The 19695-nt window shown below is 38.7% G+C and overlaps 1 protein-coding gene across 1 annotated transcript in view; it reads right to left on the bottom strand.

Moving 5' to 3' along the window:
• Window positions 1-17842, bottom strand: part of sgpl1 (sphingosine-1-phosphate lyase 1) — a 35358-nt gene extending 17516 nt beyond the window's left edge. The window contains exons 1-6 of the mRNA XM_007897902.2: window positions 17650-17842; window positions 10530-10695; window positions 8643-8710; window positions 7230-7377; window positions 5962-6041; window positions 5386-5514 (exon numbers count right to left, since the gene is read on the bottom strand). Of these exons, the coding sequence (XP_007896093.1) occupies window positions 5386-5514; window positions 5962-6041; window positions 7230-7377; window positions 8643-8710; window positions 10530-10695; window positions 17650-17661 (603 nt within the window). The 5' untranslated portion in view covers window positions 17662-17842. The remainder of the gene's footprint in view (window positions 1-5385; window positions 5515-5961; window positions 6042-7229; window positions 7378-8642; window positions 8711-10529; window positions 10696-17649) is intronic.
• Window positions 17843-19695: the final 1853 nt, after the last annotated feature.

Genomic DNA, 19695 nt, shown 5'->3' with positions numbered 1-19695 from the left:
GCTAACTGGTTTGACCCAATATTGCTTATCGTGGTAGAATGCTCATTAATTAATTCATTCTAAATACTTCCCGTTATTCACGACTTGTTAGAAAGAATATAAAAAGGCACTTCTAGACCTTTCGCCTATTAAGCAATGTTAAAGTTGTGAAGGTAGATGAAAACAAGAATGACATGAAATATTCAGACATTACAAATTAATTCACCTGTGAGGGACTTCATTTGAATCAAACATAGATACTATTGAGTGTATGCTCTATAAAACATTATATCTGCCATTTTTACTGCCTCACAGACCAACATGTATTACCAGCTTGAAAGAAACCTGAGAATTTCCTGTTCATGTCCGCAGACCAGCAATGATGGTCTTTGTTAATTCAGTCATAGTGAACAAGATGATGTACAATTACATGAACATTGTAGGATGAAGTGAGGGCCAGCATTTTGCCAGATAAAAACCAAAGGTAAAACATAATGAATAGATCATCTGTCAAAACAAATAGTAACTGTAGACTCGGATTACAGAAGGAAATATACCTTCATGAATAATATAATCAGTTTCATCTTCCTACCACCTGGAGCACACTAAGTTCACTCAAAAGTATAATGAATAAAAATGCTCAATACAAATACTCCAGATTTATTTGATCTGAACAAACTTTATCTATGTGAACGTAAATACAACTATTAAAGGGCTCATCATACCACGGCAGTAACTGAAATAGAATCTCTGCACCAGAATATAGCAATAACACTATAGTTTGTATAATGCAAATAAACAATTTTGGGTAGCTTCAACATTTGACTGAGCTGGGACCGAAATAATTACTTTTGTCTGACAATGGTCACAACTGGCCAAAAATGCTAAATTTCTCCATTCGCAACAAAAGTTGCTTTACAGTGGCTCTTAGCAATTCTTATCCGTTGGCAATACTTAATCAATGGTCACTCCAGATTTTACTAAATTGGCATTGAAAAATGAATAAATTGTATTTTGTCTTCAAGTAGTTACCATTTTGCAATCTTTTAAGCCAAATATCTTCACATGATTGACATTTTTCTCGGAACTGGGACTGAAAATGTTTGTTTTTGTGAAAAGACAAAGTCAACAATGAATGAGATAGATCAGATTTTAACTGGTACTGTTTTAACAACATGCCGTTCTGAGTGCTGAAACTAACACCGTCATACAACAAAGATGCATTCTTTTTCTTTTCATTCATTTTGTCACATTTCACACACTCATAGTAAACACCATCCAAGTAAACACAAATTTCTGTTTTAAAATAAATGTTCAAATAGTCTGAAACAACTTCTGAGCTAAAGTATTCAGTTGTTTTCAAAACAATAATTTATTACACTACCAGGGCCCAAATCTTAATGTAAAGGGCAAGAATCGGTTCGTATTATAAAAATCAATGCTCTGAGATAGCCAACCATTTTATAATGCTTTGATATTCAACCAATGTTGATTCCAGTAATAATTATCCTTGAAGTGTTTGAAATGCCTAAAAGTGCTTCAGAGTTTTCTGTAAAATGTAGTGATCGTGTATTTGTAAGAAAATGCGGAAGCCAATTTGCAATCAGCAATTTCCCACAAACAGCGATAAAATAACCTTTTTTTTAATCTGTGGATTGTTGGTACCAGGAAAAAAAAACTTCTCTTGTGTCATGGGTTCTTTAACATCTGCCTAAGCGGGTAGATATAAACTCAGTTTAAGGTCTCATCCAAAGGATATCTACATCAATGCAGAACTCCCTGCATTGAAGTATCATCTTAGATGACTAGTTTAGTCTATAGTCGGGTTTTTTAATCTGAGAGGCAAGAGCCAACTGAGCCAGAGTGACCTGACACCTTTGCCTGAGGTCATGTAAAGCCTTTTATCCTGCAGGTACCAACATTTATGACATTGTTTTCATATTTAACCAACACCAAATATGCAATATAAATCAGGTTCAAAATGCATGCCCATTCTGAGCTCAGATTAGCATCTATCAAAGAGTTAGTAACATTCCCACCTTTAACATTAATCAGCATTGGTTAACAGAGCGCTGTACACGCTCTTAGTTGGATGTAAACTGCTAAATTAATGAAACCACACTTGTTTCTACTGTAAAGTTGCATTTGCATTGAAATCTAAATTGTTACACCTGCTGTAGGTGCTCCTTTTGCATCATCTCTGCTTGCATTTATTCTGCAAGTGCAGAATAGATCCTGCAAGTGCAGAATAAATTATTTCAAAGGACAGTTATTCATTTTGCAACATCAACAGCTTATTTGCTTATGCGTCTGGTTCTTATATGCAGAGTTCTCAATAGCCCCCAGCTGGAACGATCTTGGAGCAGGAAATATTAATGCTGCTTCCTGCTCCTTATCAATCTACAACTGAAAATAATGATGAGTCATTTCAGCAGCACAAAAGAGGCATCAGTCAGCTTTCAGCAACAGTTTCTTACCTAATTCATGGGCTCACACAGGGAGCTCAATCAGCAACAGGCCTTAATACTCACAGCATGCTCGCTTGGAATATTCTGAAGCCTCTATGTTGTTGAAAGTCTCTGAGTCTAATGGTGTGAAGAAGCTAAATTAACATTGCAAGTTAAAAGTAAAATAACTCAGGACAATAACCATCTCTATGGTGTTCTCCTCAGCAATATAATGCTGCATAAACCTGGCACAGCTTGATTATTCATTGTCAGCCACATGCAACCTGTAAAATCTGAGGTTCTGGAAATTCTGATGAAGTACTGTATTCATATACAAATTCAACATAACATTTCCACTCATTAAAAATATATTCCAGGGACCCGTTCATAATTACTTTATTAAACATTAAGCCACAGAATATTCTGCTATACTAACATCAAAATGTAATCCTACAGGATTTAAAAACAGATTTCTATACCTTGGCACAAGCAATAGTAGATTGGCCAGGCAGTTTTACTTTTTGTGCATTGTGATCTGATATAATAATGAATAAATAGCCAAATTCCAAAGCAAAATCTCATCTGAACAATTTTCTATGAAGCAATTGCTTCTGCACAAGTATATTTGACCTGATTTGCCTGGAGGCCAACTTAGGGTTGGTTTGTGCATCAAGCAGATAGAAATCAACACAAAGATCATCAGCTGAATCGAGATAACTATGTAAAGATAACAAACCAAGTCGAGTTACTTTTTGTATATATTACAGTCTTCAGGCGGCCTCAATTCATGCAACAACCAGACTGAAAATAGTTGTTGATGTGCTACTATTGTGGCTACAGCAAAAAGTTAACATTAGGGCACAAATATTGCAACACAGGGATTTTTTTGCTCATAAACAATAATTAGCAGCAGAAAAACATGGATGGAATGGCACCATGAACCATTCTTGTGCCCTTGGTTTTAACACATGGTAATCAATTTTAAGCTTCCAAAGTTTGATGACACAACCCATTAATAAGGTTGAAATACAACTGCTTAAAGGGAAATCACAATAATGCAAAGGAGTAACAGCAAATTTCAGTAACTCATTCTAAGCTTAAACCTATTTTAGTCTAGACTGGCCAAAACTAAGAACCTTTTTACAGCATTTTGACAGCATCTTGTCACATCAAAAAATATTATACCTCACGGTAATTACAGTCACGAGAACTGAGTGTTTTTATGAGTAAAAGCACCCAAAGATTGAGATGAAATGTGAAAACAAAGTCACAGAAAATATTTCTAAAATTCCTGGACGTTGTTTTAAAGCTAAGAACATGATCTTCTGTTGAAAATAACAGGTTCAATTTCCTTCCCTATTATTAAATTTTGATATTCCTCAGGCAAAGAGATATGCATTTCCTTATTTGAACAGATGATAGTTATTAATACTGACGGCTTTCCAACACTGGTGTCCTTCAGTGACCTTATGCCTTGCCTTGCAGCAAGAATGCGAAAGGAGGAATAAAAGCTCATCACCTCCCCAAGGACAGCCTGCTGCAAATACCAATTTTAGATAATAGCACCAGTACAGCTCAAATGAATTCTGCCTCAAAGATAAACAACTCAGCTGCAATGCACAGTAAGGAGGGGAAAAACATGTGAAAGTGAATCACATTGACAAACCCAAAGTTCACACTCCAAGAACTGCTGCCCAAGAGCAAACAGTAAATGCACACAAAACAACTCCTACAATCCTATCTTAATCGTCCAATCACCATATGCCTTTTTCTAGTTTTGAAGCATATGAAGAGTAGTTCCTTCATCTTGAACGCTTCCCTATCACTGATTTACAGAGGTGTATGCCTCCTGCAACTGAGAAGATAGGAAATCTGTTCTTAAGGCTTTTGCAATGCTGTTCTTTAACAATTAGTTTGAAAGAGAGCATGGTATATTAAAGTTGACTTTATTTCTCTTTCCTTGGTTGTCTCCTACAATAGGAAAGCTGAGAAACACTCGGCCACATGGAAAAATCCAGCCTGCATCCCCACTCCCATAGCACAACAAAGTGGTCACTGCTTGTCTGAGCTGTATGGGATGATTGTATTTCTCACAGTAACTGTATAAATACTCCAATGTTTTGGACAACTATTCTTTTGAGTGTAGCTGACGAGACCAATCTACCTTTGGCACTGAATGAATTGTCTCATTCACCTGAATTTCTTAGAAAGAAACAGAATAGAAGTGGAAGCATAACCTTACAAAACTAAATAGTCATACTTAAAAAGCAATAACATTTCATGCGACCGGGCATCTTTAGTGCTTCACTCTAACTACTTCAAAGTCATAAAGTATTGTGCTTGTACTATTATTTTCCCCAGCCCAATAAATGTGGAATCTTTTTAGGTTTGGATAGTGAAAGCAGAGCAAAATGAAAGGTAGCTGAAAGCATGATCAAAAACATCCATCTTAAGGTGGGCTTTGAAGAAGTGGTGGGAGGGACAAGACGGAGTGACTCTGGGTAGAATTTTAGAGAATGGGGGCAGAATGGCTGTAAGCTTGATCACTTGAAGCAAGTACAGATAGGCTAGGGGACAAGATTCAGGCTGGGGCAACAGGGTTGTTGGAGCAGAGGTAGGGTCGGGCAAGGTGCTTGAAGCATTTGAGATTTTAAAGTGAGGACAAGGATCTTAAATTTGTTCTGCAGATGATGGGGAGTCAGTGGAGGATGGGAGTGATGGGCTCATGAAGCTGGGACAGGACACGGGCTACAGAGTTCTGATGGATTGCCATGTAAAGAGCACAACCTCAGACTCCATCTCTAACATGCCAAGGAGAAGACGGAAGACGGTGGCATACCATTTTATTTATGCTGGACACAGCTTTTACTCATAGCTATAATATAATTCTAGTTTACACAGCGAAATTATAAACCGTAACAAACTGTTTCATTGCTGTCTGGAGCCAGGAGTAACTCACCGCACCACAGGAATCTGGGCCGCCATGGAATAGAGTGCAAACCATCCGAACAACTTCAGCCTCCATCTTTCGCACCCCAGGGAAGATCTCTGGGTGGAGAGGGTTACTCCAAGCAAAGTCTCCATACACCTGAAAAGAAAGTAGACTTTCTAGCAATGTTCAAGAAATCATAGATTTCAATATTAATTGTTACTGACCTACAAAAACTAATAGTAAGTAGAGAAATACAATTCAGACAAGACCTCCTGGAGGCTTCTGTCGTGATAATAAATGCAAGAACTTTTATTTTTAGGGAATTTTAAAATTCACATCATGTTTATAGTTACTAAAACAAAGCTTTCATCACTGAAAATATTGTCATCAAACAATTCTACTCTCCACATTGTTACTACTCTGTAAACAATTAAACATTAAAATCAATATATACAGAAGGAAGCAAGATGATTAAGCAGAACTGATGTCACTTACACATAAACAAGCTTCCAAGCCCACAAACTGATTATGAACTATGCACTGTGTTTTTTCCATAACTACAAACATTCAGCAACTTGATATTGATCACAAGCCATTTCTCACCTTCACCATCAATTTTGTGAGTTGTTCGTCTCCACTATACACTGTCCCAGACACTTTTCCATCCTCCCAATGAATGTGCCCTATAAATGTAAGACAGAATTTAACTATTTACAGTGCTGCAGTTAATTTCTCTTAGCATGATGGAGATTTTACTCTTTAACACCACAATGAAATATATGCAAGGATTATATGATTGATGGACCAAATTTCTGTAATGATCCAGTAACATGACTAGCCAATGTTCTAAAGACAATGAATAGGGAGCAGGAGTGGTAATAAGAATAAAATCATCCTTAGACAGATACTGGATTTCAAGTCATTAAAATGTTTCTAAAGATTTCAAATTTACAATGAAATTAAAACGAAGCATTATGCGAGAGTACAATTTTAGATCATTTTAAACATACCCAAATCAAACAAATTGCATTGAACCTCGCATGCCTCAGCTGATATTTTGATGGTTGGGAGACTTTTTAAACTTTGTGGGTAAGGCTGTGTTTTTATGCAGTTTTTTAACTGATCAGCATATTTCGAACTTGCAATACTTGCACATTTGTCAAATATGTCTTGTCAATTCTCAAGAAACTCCCTGCATCCTTAAGGCAGTAACTACTATTTCACTTAGGTTTTATTCTTCTTCCCTATTGCACAAACTGACAAACATTGAGAGTGTCTGACAGAACCATGGTATGAATCATTCCGTTGAACATTTCCATTACAGCTGGGGAATGGGAAAGAGATTAAAGGAAAAACATTATTATAGGTAGTGCAAATATCTAGCTAGATTGTCACTGTTAAGGGAGCAAGAGTGTCACTGAGAAAAATAAAATAATTCTCAGACAAATGCTGGATTTCAAGGCTCTAAAAGTTTTTTTAAAGAAGATTTGAAATTTGAAACCAAATTACAGTATTATGAAAAACTATATCTCACAAAATTAAACAAATCTAGCAGATACAAACATTGAGACCAACTGGGAGTGTGCCACATATGGCCACAGTCCCTCTGGAATAAGGAAAGTAAAATAAATAGGTTAGATTTCCCATCTGCTCTCTAATCAGAATCACTGCTGTGAACATTGGGCAAGGACAAAAAATAAAGTTTTGAAAAAAAAGTACTGACCTGATGCATCTTCTTCAACATTCTCATATTATAGCTATTAGCCGAGATATTTTACACTAAAAGTATGTCAACCTATATGAATTTCTTGGAAATGATGGAAAAGTTGTAGTTTCTGAAATAATATTTACAGAAGAAGTGCATAATTTACCTAATAAGGTGTACTCTTTAAGTTTTGCTAATAAGTCAGTCTCCTTCAATCCATGAGATGGCAGTGCCTTGATGTATGTCATTCCTGCTTTAAGAGTTGTAACACTGGTAGTCAGGTCATCCATTGCCTTGTCAAGCTGTTTCTGTATCTGTTGATTAAATGTCACAAGTTTTAACAATTCAAATGCCATCAGGTCCAATTACACATTTGTAGCAGACATGAGATTTCTGCTAACAGGAGATCCACATTTATTTCTACTTACAATGATTTCAAGCGCTTGACATAATAACAATGAAAAACAAAACAGCCTATGATGAAGTTGTTTGAAACAAATTCTGCAGTCTAATTTATAATCCTTGCATTTACTGGCACAATATCACATCAAGATGACTCAAAGAATTTCACAGGATTTTACTATGAAGTGTAGTGACTGTGTATTTGTAGGATGACACAGCAGTCAATCTGTGGGAAGCAATGTCCCACAAACAACCATGAAGAGAATGATTAATCTTATTTGGGGGACTATTGGCTGGCACACCAGGAGAAACTCTTTTCTCTTTAGGTAATGTCACAGGATATTTATTTTTTGAATATTGAAAAATATTGGGAAAGGTTTGCCCCAACCAACACCCAAAAAATAAAGAACAAATTTCATTTGGATTTTGTTTTTAAAAACTAGCAAAGCAATATTCTTATGATCATTGGGATCTTCAATTCAAGCATTGAGAGTTTTGAACATTTAAGTTTGGATCATACTTTTGTTTTGCTACTCTTCAGATATTATGCATTGGTGAAATCTAACAAGCTAATCAGTATGAAAGATTTCTTGTTAGACACATATCAGTATTCAGCAACACAGGTTTTTAAATCACTCACTCCAAGCATTGTGGTTTTCTTTGACCTGAAAGCATTTCAAAAGCCAAAAAACAGAAAGTTACAGTGCAGGGAGTGACATCAGCTTCAATTAGGCACAGAAACAGTAACATTACCCTATGCCCCATTGATCCAAAGTTTTTATCATAGGAGTTGTGTTGAAATTTGAGATTTTTTATGACAGTGCTTTGTGATATTTTTGTTCATTCAGCAGATCAGGCTCAGCTTGTGATTCCCCCTCCCTCCCCCAAAAGACAGTGCAATTGCCTGTCAGGCAATATATTCTCTAAAGCTCACACATTAAGATTGTTCTTTGGTGAAGTACTGGATAGCACGTGTTTAATTCTGTTCCATCCTATTCTATTATTTCAGGTGCAAGTTTAAAACAATCTATGTTGCTCTTCTACAGGTTAAAATTATATTGGTAAATAATAGGTTACTCTAAATTATTTTAGTCCAATAGGTACTATAATCAGCAAAAATAACTATGTTCTAAACCAAGAGTTAAAAAATATATCTTGCAAATTAAAGGTTACTTACTGCAGAACCCACAAATGGCAATTTTCTTACGATTTTAAAAAATAACGTTTTAAGTCTTGAGGGAATACCTGCAAAAATAAAATTTATTTTTCAAGATATAAAATAATATAAAACATGTCTTTCTGAACCCTGCAAAATTCAAAATGATTCATGTACAATTGAAACTACTAGTAGAGAATTTGCAATTTGTGGTCAATGCTGTTACAGTTAAAGTAAAATCTGTAGAATTTCCATTTTAAGTAACATAGATATACTTTGAAAGGTAAGAATACAAAATCATAATCCTTGCATTTGATATATACACTGTAAAGTGAATTGGCAGTACATTTTGGGCAGAACACGGCAGCCAATTGCACACAGCAGCGTCCCGCAAACAGTCATGGATTGAGTGACCCATTTTTTAAAAAAATTCTCTTTTTTTGAAGAGATTATTACCCCCAGAAAGTAATCCGTCAATCGACTAACAACCACATGTCGGTGATTTGTATTTCTACAGCTCTGCCTTCACTGGAATCTTCAAAATAAACAGTCTGCCAATTGGTTGTGAAAATGTGGAGGATTATGCTGTACAATATTATAATAATTTCTGAATTAGAGTGAAGTAAATTACTGACATTAGTTTTTATATGAAACATCAAAGTCTAACAAAGTACTGTACAGTAGAGCTACAAATCTCAATTACAGTCTAACAATATTACAGTATTTAGGTTTCTTTCAAGATATATTTTGATGGGATAGCACACTGCAATTAATCTAAGATGCAAAAACATCATTCTGAACTGTAATCACAGAATCCCAGGGACAACTGCAATATGTGTTTATTAAAAGCAAGAAAATTCACAGCAAGGCCTGAGGTGCTTGGTTAACCGCCATCTAAGTAATTAGTTTTTTTTTGCAAAGCCAAATACGTACATGTTTTAAATTACAGATACAGTAATTTTGAAGTGGCAGAAACCCCTGCTGGAGACTGAACATTAGAAATATAAATGGTTTGCTTTATAATATAATTTTGCTTGTGGTTTAAGACAGGAATTTATTGTAAATGAGCGTGTAACCAAATTCACAATTTATTTCCCACAATGAAACTGACTACCAGTTTTCTTTAGGACACATTTAGTGAAGCAGTACTTATAAATAATACTTTTATTATTAATATTTGTAGAAGTTTAATATTAAACTTTCCCTAAACTATTAAATATTAAAATTTCCCTAAACTCTGGAGCACTCTCCCTCAATCCCTCCACCTTGCCCACTCTCTCTTTTTCAAATCCCACCTGAAAACCTTCCTTTTCAACCATGCTTCCAGCCATCTGCCCCCCACTCCCGGCTCAGAGTCACGCTCCGCCACTGCTAAGTGCTCTGAGATGCTACCCTGCATGCAGGGCCCTATATAAATTGTGGCTGTCAGTGACAAACGTTATTTATCAGCAAGTCTCTTCATAGTATGCGAGTTCCTTAATTTGGATTAATGTTGGCATTGATTATCAATTCATAATCTAAAGTTTGATTCATTACATACCCAAATTGACATATTCCGTTTTTTAGCCAACAGTTAAAACTGTAATTCTTACACAAGGAAAAACAGAATTCAGATGTGGCATCTTTGCTTAAAAGCTACACACATTTAGAGAAGTGGAGCTTCCTGCAGCGTTAATACTAGGAAATGACAAATTACAGTGTGCTCTATCATTCACCCTGTGTAAACTATATGGAAACACACTGTGTTATGCACTCTATGTAGGTTTACATAAGGAATTCTAGGTCTGTTAATTATGTATGTAACCAATAAAAAGGTTTAATGCAATTCCATCTAATCCTTTTTGTTGGTTATTAATTGTATTATAAAAAAAACTTGCAATTCCCTCTGTACACAAGCGTTGCACTTACTTTCCCTCTGAAATAAGAATTTGTGCAGCCACCCTGCCAGCAGAATAGCTATAGCTGTGAAAGCGATGATCTGCCATGGTTCCAGCCCTTTGCACTGTGAGTTCACGAAGCTCCTTCCCTTGTCTAAACACACCAAAGCACTTTTTTTGTAAAAGTGTAGTATTTCCTGCAAAAAAAAGTAGTGATGTTATGAGTTAGACATTGTTATTTGACCTCTAACAATCTGAAAAGAGAGCAAAAGCAGTCAGTCAATCTCTGGCAGTCACAGACATTCTTATGTTGGAAGCTCACATTTCCAATCCCCACCCATAACATTCCAAGAGCATAAATTGAGCTCTACCAAAGACGTAAAGAGTGGAAGAGGGCAAAAAAGTAAGAGGAAAACACTCAAGGTATTTTTAAACTAAATTTTGTTAACACTAATTATTAATTAAAATCTTGTAACTGAAAAGAATGGGAACTTGAAAGGGGAAAGAATAAAAACACACAAGGGAGAAGAAAACTGAAGCTCAAAATGGGAAAGAATTGCTGTTCCTTCAACCTAATTAATTCTGATGAACATGTTTATTCTTGTCTTCCCATGTCTGAAGCCTAAATCATATCACTGCTTTACCACTACAGAGAGAGATAGTAACACATGTTTGCTTATCTTTTCCCTTCCCTCCGTGTGCTCCCTCTCAAACATCCATGACATAGGCAGAGCGATAAATAGATCATTAATAACAACAACTTGCTGTTATATAGCATGCTGGGTTGCGTCTCAGAGTGCTTAACAGTAGCGAAGAATGACACCAAGTCAGGGAGAGAGAGGAGGTCTCCATAGGCACAGTCAAAGAGAAAAGTCTTCAAGTGTGATTTGATTTTTTTTCCATACAGAAAGAGATTGTAGTTCACTTGCTTTTTTAAAAGGAAATTTCTTAGTACAGTACTATCAGCAATTGACAGGAGGGAGCAAAATGGAGGGATTACGGAAAAGAGATCCTGAGTCTCGGGACATAATGGATGAAGCAAAGTCGCTGATGGTGAAGTGAAGGGGATGAGAAACATGCAGGAGCTAGGAGCCAGCTGAGCAAAGGGGCGGGGGTAGCAATAAATGCTCTTGGATTGTATAATCATATTTGTGCAACCTCCCCTTCAGAACACATCATGTTGTAACTTGAGTGGGGCCATCATTACACAGCTTGTGGAAGGCAAGTTGCCATTTTAACATTTTAGTTTTTAAAAGAAGCACATTTGACACAGAAAATGGGCTGAGATCCCAAACACTACAGCTGGAGCAGGTTTGCACAGCAAGTACATTAGATTATGAGATTCAGAAAAGTCAGCCAGTAAGTCTGGGGGAAGGATCTATGGAGACTTTGGCAAGGTATTTTAATTTAGTGTGAATATGAGCAAAGTTAATCATTGCTATAATTTCCATTTCTTTTCTTTCAATGCAGAAAGGGATTGGGTTTCCCACTTTTGTAAGGAAATTTATAAATACAGTACTCTCGGGAATTATATGAAAATCTAAGTGGTTCAGTACACGAAATACATTGTACCACGGGTAAGACATGAGTTAATGTCTTAACCACAGTTAGTGGAGCTGTGGTATTTTTTTAAGGGAAGAATAAACTGAATGTGAGTAACTGTTAGCTCATACCTCCCATTAACAAAAGCCAGGAGGAAGAAATTAGTTTTCTCAGTCAGTTGGCAATGAAACAAAAAAGCAAACAAACTTATTACAAATGCTAATGATTACAGCACCTATAGTAACAATGTAGTTACAAGCAGATTACTTTGATAAGGCGCTGTCTGTCAGTAAAACAGTAGCATTGCTATGCCAGTAGCTTGAAGTCTTACAGAAATACATTGGTCTGCAACATACAAAATACAAGTGGTACAAAAAAATAGCAAGGTGATTTCTCCACTATTTTCTCCGGTGGTAAATTCACTACCTAGTGGTCAACTGAACCAATCAGGCCAGGAAGGTCACAGTTTTAATCCCTGCTCTGTGCAGAATTAGCTCATCTCAGTGTCAATTTTGTAAGAGAGAGATAGATACCAGTGGTTTCATTTCTACTGTTGAAACATGTTTAAAACAAAATGGCAGAAACTGCTCATGCATGTCAAGGGGAAGTAGATGAGTGAGAAGTGATTCCATATGTTATGCAAAGTATAGATAGAAACCTACAAAGATAACACACACCACCACAATTCTGATGTTCACAAAAATAAAAGCATTTTGGGGCATTTTCAATTTCATCTTTTTCTCATCATTATAGTTACAAAAGGTAAATTCCATAAAATATATGGTTGATCCTTTGAACGGGTTCTCAGCAAAGGACTGATTGATGCAAAGTTGTTCTTCTAAAATGTATTCACTCAAATGTGCATAGGAAGTTGTTTCTCTATTCTTTGTAAATCTTCCTCTTTTTCCAGTGAAATAGGAAGCCACAAGCAGCCACAAAAATATAAAGCACAGTGCTTTGAACATTCATTAGTAATATCATTTTGCAGAAAACTCGAGTCAAGTTGTAAAGAGACCCTATGTTTTTTTGATGCTCAACCATACAAAAAAAATGTTTCCAATTTAGAAAAGACAGGGAACTGAAGTTAAAGACACCTAAACATCTGACTGAAGCTCACTATCCAGACTCACACCAAAGAAGAGTTAAATGAGCAAAATACTGGAGGACTGACAGCATAAAGACTGGTGCCTTCTGCAATGAACAACTATACTTAAAAGAAGAGCCTAGAGGAACAGGAATATGTGTCATCTCACCAACCCCACACGCTGTTCATCTTGTGTGTTCAGCTTTTTTCTAAATTCAAAACTTGTTTTTGTGTGTGCGCAGGAGCATCAAAAGAAGATGGTCTCTTTAAATCCAGATTGAGTACCTGATAATGGCATAATGAAGGATCACAGCACTGTGCCATCTTGAAATCACAGAAAATGTGCAGCACATTTGGAGGTTTTATGGCCCATCACGTCTGTGCGGGTGTGAGCTGCCCACTGAAGCTATCCTTATTCCCTTGCTCTTATCCCACAATCTTTAATAGCATTTTTCCTCAAGGGTTTTTCTAATTCCATTTTCATTGCTGTTGTGGACAAAGCTTCAACAGTCCTTTGTGTGGTAAGGCAGCCCACATTCTAACAACCCGCTGTTCTGAAAAAAAATCTTTAAACCTCTCCATTTTCTTCTGATGTTTAACCTCAATTTATCCCATCTTGTTACTTATTCGCAATGAGTGAAATAGTCTCAAGGCAAAGATTGAACATTATTCATTCAGACTGCAGCATTCCCTGCACAATATTATTTCATGAAATGTGAACAACAAGACTTGTTTTTTATTACAGGTTTCAGGAATCATTCCATTTAAAACCAGGGACAGAAGGGACCAGTCCCTGAGATTGAAACTGGAGGACAAAGCAGGTGGTCTTCACAGAATTGTCATTTTGAATAATTGAATTTTGGAGCAGCAAGTAATCAACCTGGGGTTAGTGAAAAGGTCGAAGGAGATTTAAAATTGAAAACAAAGAGATTAAAAGTTGTAACAATGTGAGGCATTAAGCGCAACTGCCAAAAGAAACCCAACACTTTCTCACAAGTCAGAACCAGTCATTTTCTAAATGTACGCTCATCTTGTACTAGCTGTGCTTTCAGTCCTCCCTCCCAACCCCGATCGGATGTCGAGTAATGGGGCAGACATTCCAGTTTGAGATGTCTGCCCAATGTAAAAGGCACCATAGAAATGTTAATGAATGTGTTTGTTGTCGAAAAAATACTTTTAACCCCTAGTATGGTATAATCATTGCTTAAGAACATGGTGTAAAATGATTCCTAACTGCTGTAACTTACTGGAAAATAATCTTTCACCAACATTGTCTCCAGATTAAAAATGTTGAACGTTTAGCATGATTCATGAGGTATTTTGATAACAGAAGAGTCTGTTTTAGTAACACTTACACAACAATAACAAATTACATTTGTATAGCACCTTTCACATCAGGAGGACGTCCCAAGGCGTTGGACAGTCAGGGATCCGCACCCGAGCTGGTGGTTGGGCTCAGGAGGGGTGGAGGGCAAGGAAAGTAGGGATAGGAGGGTGACTGAAGGTACGAACAAAGAGCAGAGTGTTCAGACGGGTCTTGAAGGAGGCCAGGAAGGGGACAAGGTGTAGGGACTTATAAGATGTTATGTTATACGATGTTAAGTGGTCAGTTTTTGGAGCCATTTTGGTTTAGCAACAGTTTTTTTTTGCCGTGATGATTGATTTTTGTTTGGGGTATGATTAATAATAATAATAATGAGAATCCTTGCATTTGATATAGCACCTTATCAAGTCCCCGAGACGTCTCAAAGCGCTTCACAGAATATACTGTGAAGTGAATTGACTGGATATTTTGTGGGCGAAATGCAACAACAAATTGCACACAGCAGTGTCTCACAAACGGTTGTGGATTGAGTGACCAAATTATTACTTTATATATTTTTGAAAAGCGTAGTGTGTTTCCCAAGCTGCTGAGATATGTAAGGCACTACAAACATGTAATTTGTTGTCGTTGTTTACTCGGGAGTCGGCTGCTGGGTGACCTCACATTCTACAAGTGCGTGGCATGCCTCCCTATGCATTGGCCTCATGTAGAGGTTCTGTGAGTCTTTCTGGCTTGACCAGCGATGGTGAATGTCTTTGTGTAGAGTTGGCCTTCACAGATTTATTAGCCAGGACACTGGGAGAAACACTCCCCTCTTTTCAAATAGTGACTTGGGATCTTTAACACTTGAATAGGCACAAACGAGAGCTTGGATTTAAATCTCATTCGAAGGTCGGCACTTCTAAGAATAAAGCATAACCCCAGCACTGCAGTGGAATATTAGCCTAGATGTCAAATTCAAAATCCCAACATAGGGCTTGAACCCACACCTTCTGACTCAGAGAGAACTACCAACTGAGCCAGTCTAACTCAAACTATTTGTCATAAATGAGATTTGAATCACTGACTAATATCTTTACACTGATGAGGTAACAGAACACTTGAAATATTTCATGTAAATGATTAACTTGGAAAGAAAGCAATCTCCTCTTTGACATTTTGAATCTTACAGAAACAGAACATCGCTGGAGAACTGAATTTCTGCAACCCTGCACATTGCAGCCCAGTGAATCCTTTTTGCACTCTGCATTCTAAGTCTGCTTTAAGTCCAAATCATAACCAGACATTTTGATGAAAGAATACACATCCGTTGTATTTTGACACCAACACCCCTAAAGAAATTACAGAAATATTTTGATCGCACATTTGCAATTGAGTTTCACACTTCTATTTGACAAAGTTGCCAAATGCAGCTGAAACCCTCGTGTATGCGTTCATCACCTCTCGCTTGGATCACTCAAACGCACTCCTCGCCGATCTCCGCAGCTCCACTATTCAAAAGATCCAGCTCAATCTCAATCTGCCGTCCACTTACTTCCCTGGACCAAACTCCACCGTCCACTTACTTTCCTGGACCAAACTCTGTACTCACATCTCACCAGTTCAGGCCAGGCTCCACTGGCTCCCCATCACCGAACGGATCGACTTCAAGATCCTCACACCTGTGTTCAAAGCCTTTCACTCTCTGGCACTTCCCTACCTCTCCGACCTCCTCAGTCCCCAATCCACCACTAGATGCCTCCGCTCGATTGGCACCAGCATCCTGCTCGTCACTCCCACCCTCTGCCCCACCATCAGAGGTTGTGCTTTCACCACTATGCCCCAAAACTCTGGAACGCTCTCCCTCAATCCCTCAACCTTGCCCCCTCTCTCCCCTTTTTCAAGTTCTGTCTGAAAACCTTCCTGTTTGACCATGCTTACAGCCAACCCCCCCCCATCCCACTCCCACCAGCCTGAGGGTCAGCCTCCGCCACTGCCAAGCACTCTGAGACACTACCTGGTGTGGAGGGCATTATATAAAGTGCAAGTTGTTGTTGTTCGTTATACACCCATGACATCTATAAAGCTCATCAAAGTTACGTTTACGTATTCACACAAAATGAGACCTAAAAGCAAATTGCATTAAATTAGATACAAATTAAATTCAATAGCAGGAAGCTATTGAATGACCCATGACACAGCAATTTACATTTACTTTCATATGAAAGAAACATCTCAAAATACTTTCCTCAGAAAAAGTTTAATCAGAAATGAATTGAACGGTCTGCTGGAGGTAAATGTGATGAGTAATTTCCACAACATTCATAGAAACAATTGGGTAAGTAGCCAATTAATTTCATTTGGGGGGCTGAATTTGAAGGAAAGAATATAAACGAAGATAAATGGAAGAAACACTCCACTTATCGTTGAAGTAAGTGGCCAGGATAGGGGAAGGATGTCCCAGAACATCCACCTGGATCACAAGGCAGAAAGGATACAAATTAATTGAAATTGATAATCTAGAAATTTTATAAGAAACACTTCTCCAAGAGAATAAAACAAGTCAGTTTATTGGAGAGCCCACGCCCCCAAAAAACAATAGTTTGGTCGCTCAATCCACGACTGCTTGTGGGACGCTGCTGTGAGCAATTCTCTACCGCGTTTCGCCCACAAAGTGTACAGTCCATTCAATTCGCGGTATATTCCGTGAAGCACTTTGCGATGTCTCGAAGACGTGATACGGCACTGCATCAAATGCAAGGATTATTATTATTATTATATTATTATTATTATTATTATGTTGATCTCCCAGACAACAAACAGCGCTCGGCACAAAAGGAGACGGCCAACTTCACGCCACAGACAGACAGACTGTTGCAGTGCTCCCAATGGAAAATATGCCACAGATCATCTTTGCTGTGACGCAAAACCGTGTTATCCTAATGGCAGAAGCAAAGCAACTGTGACTGTCCGTCGTGAGTTGTGGTCTGCGGTTGCCCGGTCACTCGGTACAACAACGATAGGCCCCGTCACCAGCTGTGCCGGAGTGAGTGGCGGTTACTGGGTCACTGTTGTGCGGCGGCGGCGGCGGCGCCGACCTTTGTTCTGTTAAACCGTTGGCGGTTACTCAGACACACGGTGTGAATTCTCGGCGCTGGACACAGCTTTTGTTTTGTTTCTCTCTCTCTCTCTCTCTCTCCGCTCCGCTCAGCCGCTGCTCACCTGGTACTCCATGGCTCGGCCTCTCCCTCGGTCACCTCCTCCCCGGCTGATGCCCTTGTCTGTGCTCTCTCTATCTCTCTCTCTCTCTCTCTCTCGCTTCTCCCTCCGCCTCTCACAGCGATGACCAGACCCAGCGACCCGCACCAGTCAGATTCACATGAACACAACCAGGGCGGAGCCGACCAGGAGGAGCGGCGGCGGCGGCGGCGGCGGCAGCAGCCGACCCGGCTCACTCCGCGGACAGCGCCCCCGCAGCCAGTGGGAGACTCAGCACCCACCCACCCCCATTAACCACTGAGCGAGCGCCCCTCACTGATCGGAAAGACATAACGCCGCCGCCCCACCCGACGCTGGCCAGTGAGATAGCGCCCCCCACTGGCCAGAAAGAGACTCGGCGCCTCCAACTGGCCAGTGAGCCTCGGGGTACCTGCTCTCTCCCAACCCCACAGGCCATCAGCCAAGAGTCCGACACGTGCGGAAACCCATCACCATGTTAAAGTGCATTCCAAACCAAACATGGAGTTCCGCATGTGTCTAGAAACGAACGAGCACTCTCTCCCCAGGGGGAAGACACCCTCCTTTACTTAATTCCACAAGAGCGCGACATGCAGGTTGACAAGAGCTAAGACTTGGAGTCCTGTGGCTCAGTGGTTAGAGCACTCGCTTTGCAAGTGAGAGACCTGAGTTCAATTCCAGGCACAGGGCGAAACCTTGGGCAAGTTTCCTTACTCCACACAGAGCCTAATAATAATCCCTCCAAAACCCAAAACAATAATAAATTGGTCATTTTCAATCTACGACTGTTTGTGGGACATTGCTGTGCGCAATTGGCTGCCGTGTTTGCCCACAAATATACAGTCAATTCACTTTACAGTGTACTCTGTGAAGCGCTTTGGGACGTCCTCCCGACGTGAAAAGCGCTATATCAAATGCAAGGATTATTATTATTATTATTATAAGACTTGCGGACCCTGTGTGTGTGTGTGTGTTGGGGTATTGCTGGAGCTTAACCGTTTAAAACGCTGAGCTTGCCATTGAGAGCACTTTAATTTTTTTTAACAAATCTTTAGATCCTTTCATTGTTCTTCTGTACTAAAAGTTCAAAAGAAATTCCAGTGGAAAATTAACTGGACAAATAGTCCAGCAGATGGCAGAATGACACCATTCTGAAAATCAACCTCCACATTTCTGGTCTGCAGAAGCCCTGATGTAGATTATTAAATTCAGAGCCTGTGTCCACTGCTCATATACATATATCAACGATAGGCTTGTGCTTTTCTTAAAAGGTATGGAGACAATAGTAACTGCTCAGTTCGTAAAAGCGCCAAGTGTTACTTTAATCAAATCACATCATAATGAAACAGAAACCAAAGGCTGCAGATCAGCTTCTAAACCAGTCCAAAGCCCTAGTCCTCACTGAAATTTATGGAGTTGCTCCCAGACGGCTTGAGTTTTGGTCCATCTCTTGCAGCCCTACAGAGGAGTAATGGCCTACAAACAAGATTAATCTCTTTGTCAGCCTTAGAAACTTTCAGTGATAATACATTTGTCAAATGTTGAAACTGGGCCCAATCCTTTTTCTCACCTGGCCTGATATCCACAAATGTGTACTTTTCCAACAGTACTCTTTATATATCATTCAGGAAGAGCATTTCTCCCACTCCCCTTTCCTTATCTCAGTCAGTTCACAGATGTCGAGGTGCATTAAGGAGAATGGAAGATTTTCACAGCAGAGCAAAAATAGAGAACAAGTCCATTTACCTTATTTAAATTCACATAGCTGAATTGCAAAACTCAAATCAATTGGATAGGCTTTGTTGCATGGTGTGAGAAAGAGAAAAGGGGAAAGGAAAAGCCTATAGTGAATTGTGTATTTGTAGAGACTTGAGTTTATTCCCACAAATAAAATAGCCACTTCATGCCTGATTGTGGAACACTACTATGTGCAAATGGCTGCAACATTTGCCTGAAAACTACACTGTCACTATACTTTATAGTATATTGTGTGAAGCACTTTGAGACATCTTCCTGTCACGAAATGCACTA

Source organism: Callorhinchus milii, unplaced genomic scaffold, assembly GCF_018977255.1.
Source record: "Callorhinchus milii isolate IMCB2004 unplaced genomic scaffold, IMCB_Cmil_1.0 Scaffold7, whole genome shotgun sequence".
NCBI classification, from domain to species: Eukaryota; Metazoa; Chordata; class Chondrichthyes; order Chimaeriformes; family Callorhinchidae; genus Callorhinchus; species Callorhinchus milii.
This window is presented reverse-complemented; position numbering and strand designations above follow the sequence as displayed.